At 37.8% G+C, this 22,467-nt stretch overlaps 1 protein-coding gene across 8 annotated transcripts in view; it reads left to right on the forward strand.

The window, feature by feature from the left end:
• Positions 1-20,086, forward strand: part of DENND4A (DENN domain containing 4A) — a 138,411-nt gene extending 118,325 nt beyond the window's left edge. For 4 of the 8 annotated variants that reach the window (XM_074392788.1, XM_074392790.1, XM_074392789.1 and 1 more), the window contains 9 exons: positions 1,587-1,762; positions 1,849-1,995; positions 3,936-4,134; positions 4,369-4,623; positions 6,604-6,721; positions 6,886-6,912; positions 7,388-7,550; positions 7,716-7,780; positions 17,250-20,086. In XM_074392788.1, coding sequence (XP_074248889.1) covers positions 1,587-1,762; positions 1,849-1,995; positions 3,936-4,134; positions 4,369-4,623; positions 6,604-6,721; positions 6,886-6,912; positions 7,388-7,550; positions 7,716-7,780; positions 17,250-17,386 — 1,287 coding nt within the window. In that variant the 3' untranslated portion in view covers positions 17,387-20,086. The remainder of the gene's footprint in view (positions 1-1,586; positions 1,763-1,848; positions 1,996-3,935; positions 4,135-4,368; positions 4,624-6,603; positions 6,722-6,885; positions 6,913-7,387; positions 7,551-7,715; positions 7,781-17,249) is intronic. The other 4 variants (XM_039469196.2, XM_039469197.2, XM_074392791.1 and 1 more) reach the window with 1 other exon arrangement.
• The last annotated feature ends 2,381 nt before the right edge of the window (positions 20,087-22,467 follow it).

Genomic DNA, 22,467 nt, shown 5'->3' on the forward strand with positions numbered 1-22,467 from the left:
CACCACTGTACTCCAACCTGGGAGACAGAGCACTCCATCTCGAAAAGAAAAAAAAGGAAGTTAAATATGTAGCACCTGAAATTTCAGAATGTGAATTGCATTTGAGTAAAGTTAAAATTTAGCTTTTGGATATCCAGTATTTCAGATTATTGAAGTCATACTAACATTTCTTTTAGGACAGTTACATGCTTACTTTGAGATTTATCAACCTACAAAAGCATTTTAATTTTCAGTATTAGTATTTGGGTATTTTTACCTGAATGTTCTATTTGAATGTTTATTTCACATAATAAACACAGTCAGTTTTGCTATGCAAGCATGCTTTTTTGGTGAATATACAGGAAGTAGTTTTGACATTATGTTATCAACTTCTTCCACCATGTTTTTCATTCTTTGTGTCAGTTTGATGTAGATCTCTGCTGGGTATCCGTTTATATCCCACATTCTTAAAATGAAAAAGTTAGACTTTTTCACTTTAAAACTTTTTTCTAATTTTTCTGTAAAAATTGCTTTCAAATACATTTGTGAATATGGTTGCTATTTTATGTTAATTTGCATAAATCTGGAAAATAAATTTGCATACAGCTGAAACATAGATGATGAACACTAACTTTACAAAGTGTCTAGTGGCTTCAAGAATTTCTATATTTTATTAATATATGACAGCATTTGTAGTTATCTATAGTGATACTTACTAAACTGTCTTTAGTAAAAGACCAGGGTTGTTTTTGTTTTGTTTGTTTAATTTCTAATCTGTCATAGCTCATGTTCTTAGAAAATACATTGATTACACACTTAGATGTTACTGCAGTATCACAGTACTTTAAAAAGTTTATAGGCTGGGCGCGGTGGCTCAAGCCTGTAATCCCAGCACTTTGGGAGGCCGAGGCGGGTGGATCACGAGGTCAAAAGACCGAGACCATCCTGATCAACATGGTGAAACCCCGTCTCTACTAAAAATACAAAAAATTAGCTGGGCATGGTGGCGCGTGCCTGTAATCCCAGCTACTCAGGAGGCTGAGGCAGGAGAATTGCCTGAACCCAGGAGGCGGAGGTTGCGGTGAGCCGAGATCGCGCCATTGCACTCCAGCCTGGGTAACAAGAGCGAAACTCTGTCTCAAAAAAAAAAAAAAAAAAAAAAAAAGTTTATAAATCCTCCTCTCAGTTTCTTATTTATCTCATCATAATCCAGTAAGTGTTAGTAGACCAGCACTGGTCTGGCAACCATGCTCTGAGTAGCACTGATTTGTAATATCTAATTGCAAATGCCTGTTTGGAGTATTAACAAATTAATGATTGAGTTTACTTTTCCATTAATAAAACTACAGCAAATTTTACTCTGTAATGAAAAAGAAACCTCACTTAAAAGCAGGCTTCCCTTTCAGGCAAAAATTATGGAATAGATTTAGCTGAATTAGTTAAAGATGATTGTAGTATATAATGCACTGATATAATCCAGTGGTTTTTTTATAGCATCTGAATCCTTCTGGGTTTTAATTTTCCAATGAATTTATGAATCTTAATTGTGTTTCATTTGTAATCTGAATTAACCAGGTTTCTTTATAAAGTGCCATCTTCTCCCATAGGTTCTCATCTCAAGTTGCTCTCGGTGTAGAACTTGTGATTGTCTTGTTCATGATGAGGAAATCATGGCTGGCTGGACAGCAGATGATTCCAATCTCAATACTACATGCCCATTCTGTGGCAATCTTTTCTTACCCTTTCTGAATATAGAAATAAGAGATTTAAGACGACCTGGAAGGTAATGATATTTTTTCCTTCGTGTTTAAGGACCATGTTTCCTACATTATCTATTTTCTCAAAAAGCTCCCTTGATTCACGTTACAGATACTTTCTGAAGTCAAGCCCATCAACAGAAAATATGCACTTTCCATCCTCCTTTTCGAGTCAGACGAGGCAGTCATGCATTTCAACATCAGCCTCTGGTCTTGACACATCTGCTGTCTCTGTTCAAGGGAATTTTGATCTAAATAGGTAATTATGATTATGTGGAACTACATTTTAACAACATATATTTACACATATTTTAGAAGTATGACAGAAAAATTAAGTTGACCATTTCCAGGTTGAAATTTCTATGAATAACAGCTTTAAAATCTTAAAATTCTTGCTCTAAAAACTGTATTAAAATTCTCTAGTAACATAAATGTTTAAATATGAAGTTATATGTTATCCTTATTAATCCCCAGAGTTTAAGCTGTATGTAAGTATGATAATTTTTTTTTTTTTTTTTTGAGACGGAGTTTCGCTCTTGTTACCCAGGCTGGAGTGCAATGGCGCGATCTCGGCTCACTGCAACCTCCGCCTCCCGGGCTCAGGCAATTCTCCTGCCTCAGCCTCCTGAGTAGCTGGGACTACAGGCACGCGCCACCATGCCCAGTTAATGTTTTGTATTTTTAGTAGAGACGGGGTTTCACCATATTGACCAGGATGGTCTCGATCTCTTGACCTCGTGATCCACCCGCCTCAGCCTCCCAAAGTGCTGGGATTACAGGCTTGAGCCACCGCGCCTGGCCTGATAATGTTTACTAGTATTTTAAAGGTAAAAAAAAAAATGTAGAACACTTGAAGTTTATAATGACCATCTTTTTCTTATCTCCATCTCTTCAGGAATTAAGTCAATACTACTGTTCAATATTTAATTTTCTACTTAGTAATATTTAATAATCTGAGAGAATATTTGTAGCTGATATAGGAACTGTGAAATTAAAATAAAATTTATATAATCAGCCTAATATAAGTAAATCTACACTTAAAACCAATGCAAAAATCAACTCCATTTTGCAGAAGTGCCAAATAAGCCATATATAGCTGGAGAGATGAAGCCATATTGGTAGCCGCATGTGCCAAAAAAATTCCTGCATAGTATTGGCAGGCTAATGTGACTTGTTTGATCTTGAATACTTAAGCAGAAAAACTGAAAGTCTATGTGTGCACCTTCTTTCATCATAGGTCTGTTGTAGCCTTGATCTTTGCCTCCTTCTGGATTGTGACTCCTGAAGGAATGTGTCTGTTTTCCCTACTTTATATCCCCATGGTCTAGTTTGCTTTTTGCTGTGTAGAAGTCTACTGGATGTTTTGAATAAATGAATAAATCTTGAATATTTAAAGTTTACTTGATAAAAAAGGAAATTGATCATGACTGTACTAAAAATATATCCTGTTTCCCAGCTGACACCTGAGTAGCATTTCCTTTCATTCATGTTGCTATATCTAGCTGATTCTTTTTTTTTTCTTTTTTTTTTTGGAGACAGAATCTCACTCTTGTCCAGGCTGGAGTGCAGTGAAGCAGTCTTGGCTCATTGCAACCCTCTGCCTCTCGGGTTCAAATGATTCTGCATCAGCCTCCCAAAGCTGGAATCCACCATACCTGGCTAACTTTTGTATTTTTAGTAGAGACAGAGTTTCACCATGTTGGCCAAGCTGCTCTTGAACTCTTGACCTCAGGTGATTTGCCCACCTCAGCATCCCAAAGTGCTGGCATTACAGACATGAGCCACTGCGCCCAGCCATCTAGCTCTGATTCTAAAGAAAAGAACATGGCCAGGTGTGGTGGCCCACACTTGTAATCCCAGCACTTTGGGAGGCCGAAGTGGGCAGATCACTTGAGCCCAGGAGTTCAAGACCAGCCTGGGCAACATGGCAAAACCCATCTCTACTAAAAATACAAAAGTTAGCCAGGCATGGTGGTGTGTGCCTGTAGTCCCAGCCACTCAGGAGGCTGACGTGGGAGAATCACTTGAGCCCAGGAGACAGAGCTGAGATCAGACTACTACAGTTCAGCCTGGGTGACAGAGTGAGACCCTGTCTTTAAAAAAAAAAAAAAAAGAGAGAGAGAACATGATCCTTGTTTGTCAATGAAGTAAAGTAAATCTAGACACTGATATATTTTTTTCTTTTTTTCAATACCCAAGCAAATCTAAACTGCAGGAAAATTTCTGCGCCCGAAGTATTCAGATCCCTGCTAATAGATCAAAAACAGCTATGTCAAAATGTCCAATATTTCCAATGGCCAGGAGTATTAGTACTTGTGGCCCCTTGGATAAGGAAGAAACTGGAAGACAGAAGCTCATTCCTACAGGCAGCCTGCCAGCTACTTTACAAGGAACTACAGTATGTATTTTGGTATATTTTTTATTTGGAAATTGATCACTTATGTATGATTTTGTTCCTCTTGTTCTAAGTAGTCTTACTAGCTAATAGTTATTATTGCCAAGAAGAGTCTCTTATCCCATGATACAATTATATTACTTTTCTACTCATATGGGAATCATTGACAGGAATTTTTTTAATGGCTTAGTATTAGCATTTTGCATTTGCCATTTATGATTTTTATTTATTCAACAGGACTCTTTAGGTTTAGAATGGCATCTTCCTAGTCCCGATCCTGTCACTGTGCCATATCTTAGTCCTTTAGTGGTATGGAAGGAACTTGAAAGCTTATTGGAAAATGAAGGTGATCATGCAATAACGGTGGCAGACTTTGTGGACCATCATCCAATTGTTTTTTGGAACCTAGTGTGGTATTTCAGACGTCTTGATTTGCCCAGTAACTTACCTGGATTGATTCTTTCTTCTGAGCACTGTAACAAGTATTCAAAGGTATGAGACTAAAAATTAACTTAAAGGCAATGAATGCCTCTGTCACAATTGTAATGTTTGTATATTCCTAATGATTAAAAAGCAAGGTTTGTTTTTATGCTAAATATTTTTTTTTTTGAGACAATCTTGTTCTGTCACCAGGCTGGAGTGCAGTTGCACAATTTTGGCTCACTGAAACCTCTACCTCCCAAGTTCAAGCAATTGTCCTGCCTCAGCCTCCTGAGTAGCTGGGACTACAGGTGCGTGTCACCACGCCCAGCTAATTTTTGTATTTTTAGTAGAGACGGGATTTCACCATGTTGGCCAGATGGTCTCCGTCTCTTGACCTCATGTTTCACCCACCTTGGCTTCCTAAAGTTGTGGGATTACAGGCGTAAGCCACCGCATCTGGCCTATGCTAAATATTTTTAATAGCTGACTGGATCATTAGATAAATAAAATTGTTTTAGTTCTATTTACAAATAATATTTTCTCCTTAGAGGCTAGCAATGAGTCATTTTTTAGCCTTCTTCTAAAATTTACATAAAACATAACCTGAATTTTTGTTATCGCTTCAGGAATAAACTGGAAATGACTTCAGGAGGCAGGTTTGTGAGTTAGACCCACTTATATTTTGTACTTCCTTCAGAACAAGCCTAGTGTTTTTTTTGTTTGTTTTTTTGACACAAGGTCTCGCCTCTCTCCCAGGCTGGAGTGCAGTGATATGATCATGGCTCACTGTGACTTCTAACCCCTAGGCTTAAGTGACCCTCCTGTCTCAGTCTCCCAAAGTGCTGGAGTTATAGGCAAGAGCCAATGTGGCCAGCCCAGGGGCTTTTTTAGGAGGATATCTGTACAGCAGTCCCCCCTTATTCACTGTTTTGCTTTCCAAGTTTTCAGTTACCCATGGTAACTGTGGTCTCAAAATATTAAATGGAGACATCCAGAAAGAAACATTTCATAAGTTTTAAATTGCATGCTGTTCTGAGTAGCATGATGAAATCTTGTGCTGTCCCATCTGAGATGTGAATCATCTCTTTGTTCAGTGTATCCACACTGTGTATGCCACCTGCCTGTTAATCATTTGGTAGCCATTTCTGTTATTAGATCAACTGTGATGGTATCACAGTGCTTGTGTTCATGTAACTCCTATTTTACTTAGTGGTCCCAAAGGAGAAAGCAGTGATGCTGGTATATTGTTTGAATTGTGCTATTTTATTATTAGTTATTGTTAATTTCTTATGCCTCATTTATAAATTAAATATTATAAGTATGTATGTATAGGAAAATACAGTATATATGGGTTCAGTACTATCCACAGTTATAGGTATCCATTGGGGGTCTTGGAATGTAGCCCCTTGAGGATAAAAGGGGACTATTGAAATTCATATTGCAGTTATGTGCTACCATTCTTGGCATTCCTTTGCTCTGAATTTTTGCTTAACATTTAGGCAATTTGTTTATTATATGTTCATTTGTATTTCTGTCATGTTGTTTTATAAAAGTGCCTTTACTTTTTCGTATACTGCCACTGCCACTGAATGGTGGTCTCTAAGTTCAGGAACGTTACCTTCTCCCTTCTTGTACTGCATGCCTGTGATTGTGCATGTGCTTTGGATTTTCAATACATCATACTTGAGTGACAAAGATATGTACTCACCGTTATCTGGGCCAGGGTGTTGGATGATGTAGAATGGGCCTCCTGGGTTTATGTTTCTGTGACTTTCAATCATGAGCAGGAGGAGCAAGATGAGTTCTTCTTAATACCCTTTCTCACTGATGTCAAGTACGTTGTTATATCTGATCTTTAGAGATCATTAGCTTTTCCACACAGCCCATCTTCCTGTAGTAGATACCAAATGTATGTAATTCAGTCTTTTTCTGTTATCTTTTCTCCATCATATATACATCATCCTAAAAAATATTTATAAGAATTTTATAAAATACTTATAAAAAAGTATCATGTAAGGTTCATTAATGAATGTTTATTGTATTACACAGATTCCCCGACACTGTATGTCTGAAGATAGCAAATATGTTTTAATACAAATGTTATGGGATAATATGAAGTTACATCAGGATCCAGGACAGCCCTTGTACATCCTCTGGAATGCACACAGTAAGTGCCATCTAGGATGCTGACTTTATTCATATGAGAGTAATCTCTACTTGCTTTAAATAGCCTAAACCTATGATAGAATTTATTTGCTGGGAAGAAAAAAAAATAGCCTAAACCAATGTATAACTGACTTTTATTTTACTGTACTACTTTTTGTCTTACAGGTCAAAATCGTACTCTTTTGTTTGAGAGTGAGTCATTTTTTTAGTGCTACCTTCTATGGAGGTCTAAGGGTTTTTTTGTTTTTTGGGTTTTTGTTTTTTGTTTTTTTTTTTTTGAGGGGTGCTGTGTATGTGCTGGAGGGGTTGGTTGTGTTTTGCAGAATTCAGCTTTCAGCACATTGCTCATCCCAATTTCCTCTTTTTACTTATTTTTTATTTGTTTCCATCCCAGGCTGCTGATTTAGAATTTTCTTCAGAGGCTGTATTAAGGGAAACAGTATTTTTAGTTACTGTCTATTTAAGATTACAGAAAGCTTTAGGCCTTTTTTTGTCATTATTTGTCTTATTTTTTTGCTTTCTTCATTCTTGGATTCCTATTTCTTTATCTATTGCCCTTGATTTATTTTTAGTGCTTTGTAACTTAGTATCTGTCAGTTGCTGCTTAATTTTTTTCTCCTTTCTACACGGAACATTTTCCTTTATCTGTTCTTTTGTTCTTTTACAGCCCAAAAATATCCCATGGTCCATTTATTGCAAAAAAGTGATAATTCATTTAACCAGGAACTGTTGAAAAGTATGGTAAAAAGCATTAAAATGAATGACGTCTATGGACCAATGAGTCAGATTTTAGAGACACTGAATAAGTGTCCACATTTTAAAAGACAGAGGTACGTCCTTCTCTTAGATGAATATATTATTCTCCTGGGCAGATTCATATTGTTTGCTTCATAATTTGTGAGAATATCTCATGCTTACATTAGCATAAAAATTTTTATAGGGAACATATAGGCTATATGGATACTAATATTTCCTCCATGACTTTTTCTCCCTAGGAGTTTATACAGAGAAATACTGTTTCTCTCACTTGTGGCACTGGGAAGAGAAAACATTGATATAGGTAATTTAGCCTTATATATAATAGGTAATATTTATATATCACAGAATAGTTTTCAAAGTATTTTTATATTAGTAATCTTACTTTATTAGTAATATTAAATCATTTTAATTTATTAGAGGATTATTTATTGATTTGTTTTTGTTCTAATGTAAAAGGTACTTTGATACTTTGGTTATGGCAATAATAATGATAAGTAATAAAATCTAACATTTTTTGAGGGTTTTTCCTGTTTGCCTCACAGTGTGGCAAGTGCTTTTCATGTATTACCTCATATAATTCTCCCAAAAGTCCTATGAGATAGGGACTATTACCATTTCCACATTTTTTTTTTTTTTTTTTTTTTTGAGACAGAGTTTCGCTCTTGTTACCTAGGCAGGCTGGAGTGCAATGGCGCGATCTCGGCTCACCGCAACCTCTGCCTCCTGGGTTCAAGCAATTCTCCTGCCTCAGCCTCCCAAGTAGCTGGGATTACAGGCACGCACCACCATGCCCAGCTAATTTTTTGTATTTTTAGTAGAGACGGGGTTTCACCATGTTGACCAGGATGGTCTCGATCTCTCAACCTCGTGATCCACCCGCCTCGGCCTCCCAAAGTGCTGGGATTACAGGCTTGAGCCACCGCGCCCGGCCATTTCCACATTATTATCGAGGATCCTGAGGAACTGTGAGGTTTAGTAACTTTATCTCAGAATTCACAGTAAATAATAGAGCCACACGTCAACCAAGTAGTCTTAATTTTTCCAATCTCATGCTTCTAACTTGTGTCATAGCATTGACATTAAGCTTATTCAGAAAGAATGCAAGGTAGTTAAATATATATTTTAGAAGTTTTCAAGCTTTATGGTTGATCATCTCCTCCCAGCTGTCATGTTTGACATCCCTTAAATTTCTACTTCAAACCCTAAGAAAGGACAGAAATGGCCCCTCATAGGCAAAAAGAAGAAAATTAGTGGCAGACTTAATTAATCAGTTAATTTTATTTATTTATTTTTTTTTAAAGACAGGGTTTCACCATTTTCGCCAGGCTGGTCTTGAACTCCTGACCTCAAGTGATCCACCCGCCTTGGCCTCCCAAAGTGCTGAGATTACAGGCATGAGCCACTGTGCCGGCCAGTTTAGATGACTATCAGGCATTGGGACATTCAAGCAGAGTTTTGGCATTCTGTTTTGAGACTTTATAATATTATGAATATGTTAATGAAAATGATAATTGATATATGTAATTCACCTGACTTGAGTGGGATATAATTTGGATGCCCTATTTAAGCCCTGTCATCAGTTAATGAGAGAATAAATAATAGATCATGCTTCTATTAGATTATTTTACACTGATTTTAAGAAAAACAAATCTAGTTATTTGGCATCAGTGCTTCAGTTGACTTCTAAAGGCCCACAGCCATTTATTAGTGGCATTAGTCAAATGATGATGATGTATAATAAGCATATGCACTATTACAAGAAGCAGTTAGACCAGATGGGGCATGAATAGAGAACAAGGGCTCCATGGTGCTCGCTTCCCAATAAGTTCACTGAGGGATGGGAGCAAGAGCAAGAGCTAGAGAGTGAAGTAGGGAGCTGAGAGAACCATCCCTAATTGGTATCTCAAGGAGTTATCAGGTGCCATCTGTCCAGAGGTGACCTGTGCCACTGGGAACTGTCAGCCTTGATGCCATGAGAAAGATTGTAGAATATGGAAGCAAAGGTATGTATAGGTGAAATAGCAAATGTCAGACAGAATGGAATTATTACATGAGTGTGGTATTTTAAATAAAACAAATATTTAAAGGACAAAGAGACTTTGTTAGAAAATGTATCTGCTCATATAGAAGATATAAACGGGAAATTTAGCTTTCGCTAAAATGGCCTTAAAAAGTTTAGCTATAAATCCAAGACAAATAGAGATCAGTGTCTAATATCTTTTTTTTTTTTTTTTGAGGCGGAGTTTCGCTCTTGTTACCCAGGCTGGAGTGCAATGGCGCGATCTCGGCTCACCGCAACCTCCGCCTCCTGGGTTCAGGCAATTCTCCTGCCTCAGCCTCCTGAGTAGCTGGGATTACAGGCACGCACCACCATGCCCAGCTAATTTTTTGTATTTTTAGTAGAGACGGGGTTTCACCATGTTGACCAGGATGGTCTCGATCTCTCGACCTCGTGATCCACCTGCCTCGGCCTCCCAAAGTGCTGGGATTACAGGCTTGAGCCACCACTCCCGGCTAATATCTTTGTTTTAAAAAAAGAAAGTACAACCCAGAGAACTATAATTAGGGAACACCGTACTTGGAAGTCACATTAAAATGATCACTGGCCAGGTGCAGTGGCTCACACCTCTAGTCCCAGCACCTTGGGAGGCTGACGTAGGCAGATCACTTGAGCCCAGGAGTTGAAGGCCAGCAAGGAAACTTGGCAAAACCCTGGCTACTATAAAACATACAAAAGTTAGCCATGGTTGATGGTGCATCCCTGTCGTCTCAGTTACTTGGGATGTTGAGAGTCGAGAATCACTTGAGACCCTGCGTGAGCCAAGATCATGCCATGCCACTCCTGCCTGGGTGACAGAGTGAAACTCTGTCTCAGTCAGTCAGTCAGTCAGTCAATAAGGGAAAATATGGAGAAGTTCCAGTAGAAGGGTAAAAATTATTTCGAGTTAAGGAATATTTGATGGAGAAGGCTGAAGGAAATATAGTCATGTTTAACCTATAATTTTGTTTGTAAACAAGTATCATATGAGTGTGTTGAGCTGTCTTTTCCATTAATATGGGTTTAAATTGCAATTGCACCTGGGCGTGGTTGCTCATGCCTGTAATCCCAGCACTTTGGGAGGCTGAGGTGGGAGGATTGCTTGAGCTCAAGAGTGCTAGACCAACCTGGGCAACATAGTGAGACGCCATCTCAAAAAACAACAACAACAACAACAAAAACTTCTAAGGGCAGTCCAGGCAGAAAAGAGAACAGCTGGGATTACAGGCAGTTTAGGATGGCTGAAATTGTGAACATCGTGGTTGAAAACATAGTGTCAGATCATGAAGGACTTTGTATGAAATATTAAGGCTGTGGACTTTATGCTGAAAGTGAGGAGGAGTCTCCAAATAATTAATCAGGAAAGTGTCAAGACTTAGCAAAAATACAAATTTGATGGCAGGTTTCACTAAGAAGCTAGAGTGGGTTGAAGGTGGAGAAAAGGCCAGTCAAAAGATGATTGAGAAATAAAAGCTTAACTAGGGATGGTAACAAATTTAAAACTTGTTATGAGGAAGAATTAAAACAGTATGATGATGCTATGTATGTGGACGATGACTCCCAAGTTACTATCTTGAATAGCTATCTATAAAATTCAGGAAATCTAAAAGATGAGAAGGCTAGAGAAGACGATGAGTTTAATTTTGGGTATTTTTCACCTGCTGAACTATTGAGACATCCAAGCCTAGATGGCCTAGAAGCATTTAATATATACTGTCCTGGAGCTCCAGAGAGAGAGATCAGGGTTGGAAACATAGATTTAGGAATCAATAGCATTCACGGTGATTGAAGCCTTGCCAGGAAATGACATCCCTTAAGGAAAGTGGTTAAGTGATACAGGAGGGTGTATAAAAAAGAAACTCTGGGGAACATCAGGGACAGAGAAAGTAGAGCCCATAAACACAAATGGGAAGAACAGGATCCATGAGAGGGGATGGAGAATGATAAGGAAAAAAAGAGTGGTAGAAATTGAGAAAAGAGCATGTTTCAAAGAGAAAGGCATTTTTGGTAGTTTTGAAATTAAAATTTTCAAGTAGCTATTGAGTAAACAAATTATCTGTAACAGAAGAGTATAATTATTTGTAAAAATTTTAATTAGAATTTTTATTTTAGAATTTCACATTAAATAATATTTAGTGATACACAGAAAGAAAAATATCACATGTTCTCACTCACACGTGAGAGCTAAAAACGTGGATCTCCTGGAGGTGGAGGATAGAACGATGTTTCCTGAGACCGAGAAGGGACACTGTGGGGGAACGAAGAAAAGCTGGCTAATGGCTACAAAATACAGTACAATAGAAGGAACAGCTCTAGTGTTTGATAGTACAGCAGATAAGTTATAGTTAAGAATAATTTATATACATATGTATGTTTCAAAACAGCTAGAAGAATAGAATTGTAATGTTCCCAACACAAAGAAAAGAATGAGTGTTTAAGATGATGGATATCCCAGTTGACCCAAGTTATATAATGTGTGATTTGATCATTGGGGTACATGTATCAAAATAGCACATGTACTCCAAAAATATGTACCATGATATAGTAATAAAAAATAACATGAAACAAAAAAAACTGCTGTTGCAACCAGGGAACTTTGAGCAGAATGTTTTGAGTAGTAGTTTTTTACTTTACTGGCTGTGAACATTAGAGACTATTAAAAATAAGGAATTTGACCAATGATCCTAATGTTCAGCTGGAAAAATAATCATGCATGAATAGTCAGAAATCAAAAATGCATAAAAAAAGAAACAATAAGGGAGGGTCTGGTATGGTGGCTCACACCTATAATCCCAGCACTTTGGGAGGGTGAGACAGAAGGACTGCTTGAGCCCAGGAGTTTGAGGCCAGCCTGAGCAACATAGCGAGACCCCATCTCTACAAATTAAGAAACAACAAGGGAATTTAAAGGGTATGCTAGAAAATAGCTAGTTAACACAAAAGAAAGAGTAATTGAGGAAGAAGAAAGACATAAAAAACAAAAAGCAAAATTGCAGATGTAAATTCTACCTTATTAGTAATGACATTAAATGTAACTGGATTAAACTCCACCTAAAAGGCAGATTAGAAGAATGGATTTTAAAAAGTAATCTATAGGCCCGGCGCAGTGGCTCAAGCCTGTAATCCCAGCACTTTGGGAGGCTGAGGCGGGTGGATCACGAGATCAAGAGATCGAGACCATCCTGGTCAACATGGTGAAACCCCGTCTCTACTAAAAATACAAAAAATTAGCTGGGCATGGTGGCACGTACTTGTAATCCCAGCTACTCAGGAGGCTGAGGCAGGAGAATTGCCTGAACCCAGGAGGCGGAGGTTGCAGTGAGCCGAGATCGTGCCACTGCACTCCAGCCTGGGTAACAAGAGTGAAACTCCGTCTCAAAAAAAAACAAAACAAACAAAAATAATAATAAAATAAAAAATAATCTATATACAAGAGACACACTTTAGATTCAAAGACACAAATGACTTGAAAGTAAAAGTACTGAAAAAGATATTCCATGCAAAGAGTACTCAAAAGAGGGCTGAAGTGATTATACTAAAATCAGACAAAATAGACTCTAAGACATAAGCTAGCCTGGGGAGCATGGTAAAACCCTGTCTGTATAAAAAACACAAAAATTAGCCAACCATAGTGGTGTACACCTGTATTCCCAGCTACTCAGGAGGCTGAGATTGAAGGATAGCTTGAGCCTGGGGAGGTAGAGGTGGCAGTGAGCTAAAACTGCACCATTGTATTCCAGCCTGGGTGACAGAGCAAGACCCTTCTCAAAAAAACAAAAGCTGTGACTGGAGACAAAAAAAAAAGGGGGATATTTTATAATGATAAAAGAGCAAATCCACCAAGAAAATATAATAAACATTTATAATATATATACACACACACATATGTTAGAAGAAAATTTAGGTGTAAATCTTCATTACTTTAAATGAAGCAGGTTAAGCAGTGGTGTCTTAAATAAGATACCAACAGCACAAGCAAGCAAAAAAATAGAAAATAGGTAAATTGGACGTCAAAATTAAATAAAACATTTATACCTCATAGGGCACTATTAAGAAAGCTAGGCTGGGCATGGTGGCTCATGCCTATAATCCCAGCACTTTGGGAGGCGAAGGTGGGTGGATCACAAAGTCAGGAGATCAAGACCATCCTGTCTAACATGGTGAAACCCCATCTCTACTAAAATACAAAAACTTAGTTGAGTGTGGTGGCACGCACCTGTAGTCCCAGCTACTCAGGAGGCTGAGGCGGGGGAATCTCTTGAACCTGGGAGGTAGAGGTAGCAGTGAGCTACCACATTCTAGCCTGGTGATAGAACAAGCCTCTGTCTCAAAAAAAAAAAAAAAAAAAAAAAAAGTGAAAAAACCCACAGATGAGAAAATATTTGCAAATCATAGTATCTGATAAAGCGTTGTTATTCATTATACATAAGGAACTTTTACACTTGACGATAAAATCATATAATCCAATTTAAAAACTGGCTACTTGCCAAGCACAGTGGCTTATGCCTGCAGTCCCAGCACTTCGGGAAGCTGAGGCAGTATGATTGCTTGAGGCCAGGAGTTTGAGACCAGTGTGGGCAACATAGTGAGACCCCATCTCTAAAATAATTTTTTTTTTTTTTTGAGACGGAGTTTTGCTCTTGTTACCCAGGCTGGAGTGCAATGGCACGATCTCGGCTCACCGCAACCTCCGCCTCCTGGGTTCAGGCAATTCTCCTGCCTCAGCCTCCTGAGTAGCTGGGATTACAGGCATGTGCCACCATGCCCAGCTAATTTTTTGTATCTTTAGTAGAGACAGGGTTTCACCATGTTGACCAGGATGGTCTCGATCTCTTGACCTCGTGATCCACCCGCCTCAGCCTCCCAAAGTGCTGGGATTACAGGCTTGAGCCACCGCGCCCGGCCTATAATTTTTAAATAAAATAAAAATTGGCAAAGGGTTTGAATAGACATCTGTCCAAAGATTTACAAATGACTAATAAGCACATGAAAAAACGCTCAACATCCTTAGTCATTAGTGAAATGAAAATCAAAACCACAATGATTTACTGCTTCACACCCACTAAGATGGCTATGATAAGAAAAATAGAAAATAACAAGTGTTGCCAAGGTGTGGAGAAATTGAAACCTTCATATGTTGCTGGTGGGAATATAAACTGGTGTATCCATCATGGAAACAGTTTTGCATTTCTTCAAAGTGTTAAAGTTACCATATGACCTAGCAATTCTGCTCTGAGGTATAAACCCAAGAGAACTGAAAACATATATTCTTGCAGAAACTTCTGCATGAATACTTACAGCAATATTATTTATAATAGCCAAAAAAGTGGAGAGAACCCAAACGTGTATCACCTGATGAATGAGTAAACAAAATGTGGCATACTTATACAGTGGAATGTCATGCAGTCATAAAAAGAATGAAATACTGATACGTGCTACAATATGGGTTTACCTTGAAAACATTATGCTTAGTGAAAGAAGCCAAACATTAAGCATATATGAAATGCCCAGAAGAGGAAAATCTATAATTATAGTTGATAGATTAGTTGTTGCTAAAGACCAAAAGGTAGGGTGAATAGGGAGTGATTGCTAACTGGTATAAGGTTTCTTTTTGGTGAGATGATCTGGAATTAGGCAGTGGTGATAGTTGTACGATCTTGTGAATAAACCCCAAAAAATTTATTAAGTTGGGCCGGGCGCGGTGGCTCACGCCTATAATCCCAGCACTTTGGGAGGCCGAGGAGGGTGGATCACAAGGTCAAGAGATCGAGACCATCCTGCTCAACAAGGTGAAACCCCGTCTCTACTAAAAATACAAAAATTAGCTGGGCATGGTGATGCGCGCCTGTAATCCCAGCTACTCGGGAGGCTGAGGCAGGAGAATTTCTTGAACCCAGGAGGCGGAGGTTGCGGTGAGCCGAGATCGTGCCATTGCACTCCAGCCTGGGTAACAAGAGCGAAACTCTGTCTCAAAAAAAAAAAAAAAAAAAAAAAAATGTGTTAAGTTAGTGAATTGTATGGTATATCAATTGTATCTCAATTTTTAAAAGTTAATCTGACAAGAAAAGGACAAATCAGGAAAAATTAACTAAAAAGGGGTCGGGTGTGGTGGCTTACGCCTGTAATCCCAGCACTTTGGGAGGCCAGGGTGGTAGATCACTTGAGTCTAGGAGTTCGAGAGCAGCCTGGGCAACATGGTGAAACCCTGTCTCTACAAAAAAATATGAAAGTTAGCCATAGGTAGTGGCACATGCCTGTAGTCCCAGTTACTTCAAAGACTGAGGTGAGAGTATCATGAAAGACTGAGGTGAGAGTCTCATGAAAGACTTCAGGTGAGAGTCTCATTTGAGTCTTCACCGTCAAGGCTGCGGTGAGCCATGACCATGCCACTGCACTCCAGCTTGGGCTATAGAGCAAGACCTTGTCTCATAAAGAAACAATCACCAGAAGGTTATTCTTTTCTAGAAGCTACTCTAATTACATCAGCTTAATGCTAGCACAGGCAGAGCTAGAAAAATCAGTAGTACAGAATAAGAAGTCTAGAAATACAAGTATCTATGGGTATATAATATGAAATCAGTTAGGAAAGGTAGACTATTAAATGGTATTGAGGCAAACATTCTAGCCACTTGAGGAAGATGCCAGAACTTACCAAAATCATGAATAGTGTTATTTGAGCTAGGCCTTTTAAATATAGTGAAACAGAGAGGCTACCAAAAAGGATTACTCAGATCCTTGTTGCCATCCCTTTATTCCCTACCTAATACAAGCTCAGATTCCAGTCAGATATTACTCTAGCCCTCTGCCAAAGGTGGGATTTCCTTCAATGTCTAAAAAATTCTGGACCTCCAAGCTAGGGAAGCTCGCTTGCTCATGCAGTTGACTCTCAACTCAAACAAGCCTTCATGGGTACCACTGTGATACTGTTTCAGAGAAGAAAGTTGTTCTTATGTCTGTTACCTCCCCAAAGCTGAAAAATAGGATCTTAGTGACATTGTTATAATTTATACCCCATTTGGCTCTCTAAGGGGCAAATTTTTCTCTAGTATGTGTTTAAAATAAGCAATAAGTTAGCATGATTTCTAGACTGAGAGAATTTTTTAGCAAAAACTTGTAAACCTCTGTTGTCTCTTTTTGTTACGTGTGGACTGTCTTTTGGGGAAAACGCACATAGACCTTGGTATGATGTCCTTAAAAATAAAAGTCACAGTCTGTTAGCTCCATCTGTTGCTGTGAGGTAAAAGGGGAAAAAAATCATGGCATGGTGATCTCAGAAGATCTTCAGATTATTTTCCCAGAGGCATTCCATAATATAGGAAGTTTAGGACACACAAACCAAAAAAATTCCAGTTGAAGCAAATTTAAATTTAAAAAATGAAACCATAAAAGGGCAAAGAAAATATGGGCAAAAAGCTTTTTGCTAATCCTGGTGGGAAAAGGCCATTATTTATTTTTACTGTTTTTATTGATTATAGAAAGCAAAGTATCAAAAAAGTGTGTGTGGTATTTGGTGGTTTTTAACATCTGTACCTGGGAAAATTAAAGATATCTTCAAACCTTTAATTTTCACTGGTCTGTGCAATCCAACTGTGGTCCTTCAGATAGCAGAAATGTCCTAGCAATTCCTTCTTGACCTTTAATGTTGTGTTTCTGTAGTATTATAGAAACTTGATAGTTTTCAACATCAGACCTAAACTTCTTTATGCTTTTATTTCTTTATGAATTTTTGCAGATGCTTTTGATAAAGAGTACAAGATGGCATATGATCGCCTCACACCTAGTCAAGTCAAGAGTACACACAATTGTGATAGACCACCAAGTACGGGGGTGATGGAATGTCGAAAAACCTTTGGAGAACCTTATCTTTAAGATGTATTTGTATGTGTAAACATTCAATGTATATTGTATAGTCAGTGTATAAAATAACACTTTTAGACCCTAAATATTTTTTCTTCAATTTTTGAAAATACAATTTGTAAATGGTTCAAAAGAGACAGCTTATGTACAGAATGTTTGAAGATGCAGATAGTGACAAGTGGGGAGAAAGCCACTTTGTTTCTCATTTCTTTTTTTTTCTTCTTCTTCTTCAACTCTCCTGTAATAGGTAATTAAGTATTTTTGTGATGAGGAAATCCCTAAACGAAATTAGTTGCCATAAAATATGACAACTGTTTTATGTTTTATCTTGGAAGAGACAAATTGAAAAATCATGAATGGAATCTAACAGAAATGTCAGATGAAAGTATTTCCTCTTTTAATAGACTGTTCAAATGCTTTGACCACGAAGTTGTATTATACATATTTTAAATTGTTTATAGTAAGTTGATATTTTTTTAATTTTTAAATTTAATATAGCAAACTTAAAATGAATTTAAACTTAAGAAGCAAGCAAGCGTGTATTTTCCTTGTCTGCTACTATTTGAAGTAATCAGTACAGCTGCAGATCTCTCTGTGTGTATATCTATCTATATATATATTTTTTATTACTTGGGAGAATGAATTTTAAAATGTCAGTGCTAGTGTCAGTGTTGTCCGAGGATTGCATGTTCCCCTAAGCCTGAGTGCAGGGAGTGAGTCATGGCAAGGGTAGCGTGCACTGCCCAGACTGACTCATGGAGCCTTGTGCAAGGACAGCCAGAGAGATTCACTATACTGTGACTCCAAAATTGTCTCTATTGCTAATAGATACATATAGTATACAGGGAAAATAGCTTATACATCCAAATATCAATTTAAATTTTAATATTCTATGTGAAAACTTACATTGGGAAATATGCAGACAAATGATTGTATTCCAAATTTTACCCTTATTTTAAAATCCAAAATATTGGATATGATGCAAATTATACTATAGAATATTTATCTGAAATGTGACTTGCTGGGTTATTCTGTTAATACTATATATAAATATCCAGAAGTAGAAAACTTCCCCTCTAAAAGTATAGCCAGATAGACTTTCATCCATATTGAGGAACTTAGCTTTTTCAACAAGCTTCAGAATCTGAAGTCTGTAGAATCTAAATGCAGAAATATCCAGAAATCAAACAATAAATTGAAAGTTTAAATATCATGAGTATTAAATAGGCTTTAAAAGTATTTTTTTAGTCACATTATTTCTGATGTCACTTTGGGTAATTTCTGGTAAAGAAAAACATCTTTTGGCTGCTAGAACTATTTATAGATTTTTAATATGTGTGTGTGTTTGCACACATTATCATTAGTAAATGAAACCTCTAGCTAATTTTAAGAAGGAAAAAATGGACACTCCCAAATTAGATGTGTAAAGCCAGTGGAGTCCACAACACTTGGACTGGAGATACCTTGGAGTCCTGAGACCTAGAATCAGTTCAGCTGCAGAAAACCCACCTTTTGAGTTCACACCGCTAGTGAATAGCACCAAGCTGAAACATTTCACAGCTTTCAACTCTGGAAAATAATGGAGAGAATTTAAAAATGTCAACTTCAGTTCAGTTAGTTTGGGGCTGAACTTGCTTACTTGAAAAATCTGGTGCTAGGCACATATATATGCCTCTCCTTTGTAAATACCACTCCAATCTTATTCTTTACTATTCAAATCCAAGCTTCACGTTCTACTTGTTCTTCATGTTCTTTAAATCATTTGAAAGTTGTCAACTGAGAGAAACATTTGAAGGGCTTTTGGCCTGGTGATAAATATCCCTCCAAACAGGATTCTGGGGTTCTCTTCTATTTGTGGTTGGTTGTTTTTAATCTTTTAAAAACAGCTTTCACTGTTGTTTACTTTTTGTGTAATACAAACAAAATGTAGGAATCAAAGTTTATTGATTTCAAATGGCTGACAAAAAAGAATGAGATAAAACCATTCTTTATGGCTTTATGATTCAGACTCATTTGGAAAACAGGATGTAATTTTTACATACTCCTTCCACCCCAAGTTTTGTTTCCGCTTTTGGAGAAGGTTATATTTCCCCTACTTTTAATCCCCAAGAAATATTATTGTAGAGATTTAGTCTTTTAAAATAAAACCTAAAACATGAATACAAGGTGGTAAACCTGTTCAAAAGAAAATTAAAATATGAATCATTCTTGGGCTGAGCATGGTAGCTCATGGAGGCCTGTAATCCCAGCACTTTGGGGGTCTGAGGCAGGGAGGACTCCTTGAGTCCAGGAGTTCGAGACCAGCCTCAGCAACACAGAGACTCTGTCTTTTTAAAAAAATTTTTTTAATTAGCTTGGCATGGCAGCTCATGCTTGGTAATCCCAGCTATGCTGGGAAGCCGAAGCAGGAGGATCACTTTGAGCCTGGGGGTCTGAGGCTGCAGTGAGTTGTGATCACGCTACTGCACTCGAGTCTGGATTACATAGCAAGACCCTGTCTCAAAAAAAGAAAACAGAAAATATAAATCATCCTTTAAAATAACTCTACATAAACTCTTCTTCAATTTTCCCTCTGTTAACCGTACATTTTGGAGAATAATGGCCAATCATGTTGGAGAGAAATACCCTTTTGCTACATTATCTTATTTTCTTACTCTTAGTTTTGTTTATATGTTCAAATTGTTGACAATAAACCATGTCCTGTGCTGATAATAGCTTGTTTACTACGTTCTACCATTATGTTCTGAATGGCACACATTTGTATTCCATATCGTATTTCAGATACTCTACTTTTTCCTCCTGCTGTTAGGTGGACAGATATGCAGCCATTCATCTTCTGATTTTTGTCTTCTTTTCCCTGACTTTCTTGGGGTTTTGATTTTTGTTTTGCTCTAAAACCCTAACACCACTAGCATATTTAAGTGTAAGGTTTTCAAGTATATCGCCCCATTTGTGTATTTAGAGAAACGGTCCCAGAAAACATTGGTTCAACATTTTAGGCAGTAAACACTTATTTTTACTTGATGCGATAATTACTATGATATTTAAGTGCAACCAGCAAGTATTAGCCAGCTCTATATAGAAGTTATGCTTTATTTCTAAATAGAGGCTGAGCTCCTGGAATCCAAATGTTCAAAAATCCAAAACTTATTGAATACTGACATGATGCTGAAAGGAAATGCTCCTTTAAGCCTTCTGGATTTCATATTTGGGATGTTCAACCAGTTTGTATTCTTCAAATATTCCAAATTTCAAAAAAATCTGAAATCCAAAACACTTCTGGTCCCAGATATTTCTGAGAAGGGATATTTAGCCTGTACTTTGTAAGCATGTGGTATGAAAATACCTATTTGTTTGGAAATGTGCAGTAGCCCAGCTTTATTTTTATTTCTCTCACTAGAACTTGAAAGCTGCTATTTGGCACTTTATCTCAGAGCAGGAAGAGAAAGAGCAGACTGTCTCTTTGAGAGAACCCTTGTCCTTTGTGATAATGTTAGCATGCACTGCCTCTTCCTGTCTGGATACAAGACTAAGCTTTATTTCAAAACTGAACTCCCTAGCAGCTGCATAGCAGTTTACCTTAATATCTTTAGTACTTGGTATCTTATCCTCATACTACCTTGCTCCTTTGGCCTCAGAGTAAACATATTTGGTAGCCTAATTATTTTTGTTTACAAAATTAGCAGTACACATCTTTAAGAATTTTAATCTTTGATTACAGAAGTCTGTGCATGTGCTTTTGTACTCAGATGGTAATAGCCTCTTCTGATAAAGTTACTGTTGCCTTTCTACAGTTCCCGTTCATTTGGATGGCTCTCTCCTTTTGTATTTAGAGATTTCTTTTCAAATGTAGTACTGTCATAAAACTATTGCCACAAATGGTAGGTTTTCTGCAAATGAAATTCTCCAGGTTTTGCTTACTCATACAGGGAAGGGCCTGAAGACCAGAAGTGTGCCTTTAGTTGTGCAGGCAGACTTGGGCCGGGATGTCCTGTAGGCTTTTGTGAACCCCCAATGATAGACAGCTCTGCTCATGAGCCCTCTCATTACACCTTTCACAGCATCCAGTCCCCTACACACAGCTGCACCTGCTGGGGGACCCTCCCACCAAAAAAGGGCCAGAACCAAAAGTATTCATTGGCACATAAGGACAACCAGTACTTTACCAGGCTGGTATTACATTCCAATTCCTACCTCCCTTTGGTACTCAGTCTTTAAATAAATAATATTGATATAGACAGCTATAAAAGACCATGCCTGTAATCTGGTAAAACCATTTTCATATCTATTGATGACAGTGCCATATAATGTTCAAAATGTATAGTAACCATTTTGGTTGGGTACAGTGGTTCACGCCTGTAATCTCAGCACTTTGACAGGCCAAGGCAGGTGGATTGCTTGAGCTCAGGAGTTCGAGACCAGCCTGGGCAACATGGCAAAACCCCATCTCTACAAGAAAATACAAAAATTAGCTGGGTGTGGTGGCACACTTCTGTAGTCCCAGGTACTTGGTGGGCTGAGGTGGGAGGATCCCTTGAGCCTGAAAGGTGAGGCTACAATGAGCCATGTTCATGCCACTGTACTCCAGCCTGGGTGACAGGGCAAGGCCCCGTATCTTTAAAAAAAAAAAAAAAAAAAAGTAAACCATTTAAATATGTAACAGTTTCAAAAACTTGGAATACGTCTCCTTTTTCTGATACTATATAGGATCTCTACCCCATTAAATTGGGAAGAATTTAGAAATCTGGCTCAAACATATTACCAGGGCCATCAAGAAAGTGCAGCATAAGGGGGTTGAAGAAGTCATCCATGTAACCACTGACTTCCAATTCAATTACCCATGTGGGACAGTTCAGACTTTCCAGGCTGAATGAATGACCTAGAATTTGTCACATGTAACTATATACAGAATACTCTGCCTATAAAATGAGAGGATCATCTCAATATTATCTTGACATTTTTAAATGGTACTTTACCTCTAAAACGCATGATTTTAATATTATAGTTTTGTAAATGTGTGAACAAAAAATTTAATTTCCAGGTAAAACCAGTTAGTCTTTTCAAAGTTACACAAGTTTTCCATCTCCCTGAAG

The sequence above is a fragment of the Saimiri boliviensis genome, chromosome 2 (genome assembly GCF_048565385.1).
Source record: "Saimiri boliviensis isolate mSaiBol1 chromosome 2, mSaiBol1.pri, whole genome shotgun sequence".
Lineage (NCBI taxonomy): Eukaryota > Metazoa > Chordata > Mammalia > Primates > Cebidae > Saimiri > Saimiri boliviensis.